The following is a 4,840-nucleotide window of genomic DNA, read 5'->3' on the forward strand; positions in this document are numbered from 1 at the left end:
TGTTGATTACCGTCTTCTCCAATCCCGTGCCATCATTCAGTGGCATTCCGCTGAAGGCGAGGATAAGCCATACGAAGGAACTAATGAAATCATTCTATTCCGTGCTTTTGTTGAGCGAGGCCTTGCTGTTCCCATATTCGATTTTTTCTGAGGTCTCAGTATTGGGGAATCCAATTGCATCATCTGACCCCAATTCCATTCCATTCTTCATCTTTCTATTTTCACCCACTTATGCGAAGCTTTCCTTGGCATTGAGCCACATTTTGACATCTTCTGCTATTTATTCTACCTTCGCCCACAACCCAACGCCAACAAGATTGCCAAAGTAGGGGGCGCTGAGGTGATTTTACGCCCAGGGAGGGAAGATGAATACACTTTTTACTAGCCCTCTAGGAAAGGCGGGAGGGCGGGAGCCGAGAGGACGCCGGCGGTTGCGATTTCCAGCAATTGAATGTTGCTAGCCGTGTCATGTATAAGTGACGGGCCATGATGACGCCCATCACCTTTAACTGATACATAGGTGACGGTTCCAATTGATGCACATCACAATTGATCTTGACCTAGTATTTAAGCGAAGAAGATGGGGTTGTGCAAGGTTAAGCTTATCCTCCCTCGCCTCCTCCGGTCAGGCCGCCCTCTTCGCCACCTCCTCGTCGCGCCACCCTGCGCCAGCCCACCGGTGCCGAGATGCCGCCCGCATGCAAGGAGGAGAGCCGGGCACGCCGTTGCGCCTCCTCATTGCATCATCAGGCGCCCGCCCGCTGGTCGTGCACGCTGCCTCCTCTCCAGTCTCCGATCACACCACCGCCTCCTCTCCGGTCTCCGGTCACGCCACCGCCTCCTCTCTGGTTTCCGGTCACGCCTCTGCCTCCTTGTCGTGCCCGTCGTTCCCATCCCCGACCTCCAGCTCCTCAGCTCTCAGTAATTACCTAAGGCCTTCTTCTTTTTCTTTTTTTTTTTGTTCATTCATGACCATTTTTTGCAAATGATGATATGGAAGATGGATTGACCTTAGTGCTCACCAAGATAGATTGAGAGATATACTTGGTGCTCACCAAGAGAGATTGATAGGAGAGTACAAATTAAAGCAAATTATCCTTATAAGCTATTTGAGAACAATACATAAATACCTCAGCCTCGAATGGCATGAAGCACATGCCGCAGTCAAGCCTGAGGTGTTTATGGCAAGTACGCATGTGCTTATGCCTTTTGGGGCTGAAATCTTTGTGGATGGTTATATAATCCAAACATATCTCTCCCAGTTCTAATGCCTTTTTTGAAATGCTAAATATTGTTCTGATGCTTATTTTGAAATGCTAATATTCATGGATACTTGCTATCATGTATATACTTGAGGCCTTCTTTTTTTGTCCGTTCGTGAGCATTTTTGGCAAATGATGATATGGGAGATAAATTGACCTCAATGCTCACCAAGAGAGATTGAGATATATACTTCTTGTTCACCAAGAGAGATTGAACGCTCGATACGAGAGTACAAATTAAAGAAAATTGATTTTATAAGCTATTGTGAGAACAATACATAAATACCTCAGCCTCAAAGGGCATGAAGCACGTGCCTCAGTTAAGCCTGAAGTGTTTATGGCAAGTACGCATGTGCTTATGCCTTTCGAGGCTGAGATCTTTATGGATGGTTATATAATCCAAACATATCTTTCCTAATTCTGATGCTTTTTTTAAACGCTAAATATTCATGGATACTTGTTGTCACCTATATACTTGTTGTTCATGCTAAAATAGTGATCTGTTGCCTACTTTTGTAGGATTACTGCAAGCCGCCATGTATACTTGGTGGTTGTTTCTGATGTAACATTTGTGATATATGAACCTTTGTGATATATGATTGTAGATTTAAATTACATGTCTCCATTCATATACAATATATGGTCTCTATTCTGTGTGTTTGTTGGATCAAGATGGCTGCCAAATCCTAGCTGCGCTTCAGGATTCAGCTAGAAGCAAAAAAAAAAAAGATTGTGCAGTGGTCCAGTTCCAACGTGACGGGCAACAACCAAAGCCTTTCACCTTTAATATCGAACGGGTGACGGCGCCTGGAAGCACAACCCGTCACCTTTAGAAATTGAAAAGTGACGGGTGATGTCCTATGTCTTATGCTCGAATCATAGGTGATGGATGTTGTGTTTTGCCCGTCATCTATATTTGACAAAGGTGACGGCGCAATGCCCGTCACCTTAGGGATATAATGCCCATCATTATTAGGCTTTTCTTACTTAGTGTACTTTTGAATATTGAGCTGCTGATTTTTGGCCATGACTTGGAAGAGCATCTTAGGAAAAGAAACCATGCTGAATGATGCAGCCATGAACAAGTATTAATTTACATCTTCATTTTGTGAAATATGTTTGTCGAGGGTTCTTCACCTTTTCTATAGTATGCCATGCTTAACAAGCTTTACGTGAAGTTTAGTTTGTATGTGTTTATCTTAGTATAGGCCATTAGTCTTTCTGTAATCGCAGACCTGATCTTGTGATTTTTTTTCATAATGTGGACATTTGGACCTAATGATCAGAACTTAATGTGTCCATATCGTCGTCAGCATATGAATTTGCATGATAGTTTTTTTTTTAAAAAAAACGTGCATATTCGCCCATAGAATTGGTCTGGAACACTCGATTTTTATTGGTGGCAGATCTGGTTGTGACTTTGTGAGCTAGCCAAGTTGAGAAGCTCACACCCGAGGAGTTACATTTAGACCGATCTTTTGCGTTCTGTCTGCACCAAAATTAAACATACATCAGCTAGAAATCCAATAATTGTGCATTCCGTTCCAGTATCAGGGTTTAGAGCATCGTTTTGCTCAGGCAGCCAGTCTAGGCAGTAAGGCCTGGTTGAAGCCATCATCAGCCGCTGAAGCAACATTAGGTCCCCTAGCTTCGAAGCCGCTGTTCTCCCGGTCACCACCCGACGCCTCTTCCAGGATCATCCGCGCCCGCCGTCTGTCCGTGGGGTAAGTCCAGTACATCTCCAAGTACACGAGGCAGCAGATGGTCGCCGGCACAGCGATCTCCACGAAGACCGCCTTCCCCAGAGCGACGGCGTTCTCCCGGTCGGCGGCCGCGCGCGGCTGGTACCCGAAGACGCGCTCCGCCAGGATGCCCACGACGGGCGGCCCGAACGACGCGACAATGCTCTCGAAGCACATGTCAAGAGCGTACGCGGCCGTCCTCGCCTTCTCCGGCACGACCTCTGCCAAGATCGGGCTGCCAGGCGAGGCGAAAAATCGAGCTATTAGCTATTTAGCTTGCAGATGGGAATGCACGCAGCAAGAAAAATGGCGTTGGCATCGTCTGATCTCACTTGCTGGTGGAAGCCGTGCTCCAGGCGATAGCGACGCCCAAGAGCAGGAACCCGGCGGCGTACGCGGCACCTGCCATTGGCCATCCGGCCCGCGCAGGCAGCAGCAGGAGAGCGGCCAGCGGGACGGTGGACGCGTTGGACACCTGTGCCAGCGCGATCCGGCCCGTATCGGGGAACCGCCGCGCCGCGAGGTCGCCGGCGAAACCCGCGAGCAACGAGCCGAGCCCGAGGGAGAGGTTGTTGAGGCTGGTGATCACGGTGGTCTCCCAGTGCGTGAACCCCATGAGCTCCAGCCACATGGCCATGAATGTGAGCGCGGAGCAGGGTACCTGCGCGGCTAACCCCTGCGCTACGATGATCCGGAATGTGGGCACGCTCACCACGCCCTTGACTTCCCGAGCGAGCTCCGCAACGGTGGGCATGGCATTGGTGCTTCCCGCTGGCGCCCTGGAGTCGACCGCGAGCCGCCACGTCGCGACGGCGAGCGCGACGCTGACGAGCGCGAGGGCATGGAACGCCATGCGCCAGCCAGGGATGCCGAAGAAGCTCGTGGGGGCAACCAAGACCCCCAGCGAGGTTCCGATGCCGCCGCCCACGCCTTGCGCCATGAACACCCACCCGAGCGCGGTGCCGCGCGTGTCGTCGTCGCTGTAGTCGGCGACCAGGGAGAAGACCGCGGGGAGGACGAGCGCCAGGCCGACGCCGTTGAAGCCCCTGGCCAACGCCATCTGGAGGACCGTGGTGGAGGCGCCGACGAGCACGGTGGCCGCGGCGCTGAGGAAGGTCCCCGCGGCGACGATGCGCGCGCGGTCGGAGCGCGCCGTGGCGGACAAGGCGAGCGGGTAGCACAGCGCCTGCACGAGCGCGTGGCACAGCGTGATGGAGCCCAGCGCGGCGGGCGACGCCCCCAGCTCCCTGTACATCGCCGGCAGCAGGCACTCGTTGGCGGTCTCCGGCAGCAGGCACTCGTTGGCGGTCTCCAGCAGCGCCGCCGTGGTCATCAGCGCCAGCGCCAGCGTCCGGCGCCGCTCGCACGGCGTCCGGCGCCCCAGCATTCCGCACCGTAAACTCGCGGATCTGCGTCACGAAATGGAGAGGAAAAATGAATAGCCGATAGAGGATTGATCAAGGAGGAGTACTGTATTGTATCGTCATATTCGCTGAGGGCATTGACTCTATTGAGCTGCATATGCTTCGCGATGCACATCTCCCATCGGTTGACTCAAACTTTCGTGATCCCCATGGACAGCTCCTTGCGCGCCACTTGCGCGCCCAAGGCTCAAGGGGGCACCGTTATACGTCACTTAAGGTGACAGGAGATTTCTCCATCGCCTGAAGGAGGAGGTCCATGTGTGATGGGCCGCTTCCAATCCAATAAATTGTTTTACGCGCAGAGAAAAGGATATATGCATGCATGTATAAAAGACAAAATAATGACATCACCCACATGCAAACAAGTTTGAAGTAAAAAAATTCATAAATCGCAGAGTGAATATTCAAATTA

The 4,840-nt window shown here is 51.5% G+C and overlaps 1 protein-coding gene across 1 annotated transcript; it reads right to left on the reverse strand.

Moving 5' to 3' along the window:
* Positions 1-2,836: 2,836 nt before the first annotated feature.
* LOC120662513 lies at positions 2,837-4,391 on the reverse strand. Its single transcript, XM_039941646.1, has 2 exons — positions 3,337-4,391; positions 2,837-3,239 (listed from the first exon to the last, which is right to left on the reverse strand). The coding sequence occupies exons 1-2, from the start codon at positions 4,389-4,391 to the stop codon at positions 2,837-2,839; spliced, it is 1,458 nt and encodes a 485-aa protein (XP_039797580.1).
* Positions 4,392-4,840: the final 449 nt, after the last annotated feature.

This window comes from Panicum virgatum, chromosome 2N (genome assembly GCF_016808335.1).
Source record: "Panicum virgatum strain AP13 chromosome 2N, P.virgatum_v5, whole genome shotgun sequence".
Lineage (NCBI taxonomy): Eukaryota > Viridiplantae > Streptophyta > Magnoliopsida > Poales > Poaceae > Panicum > Panicum virgatum.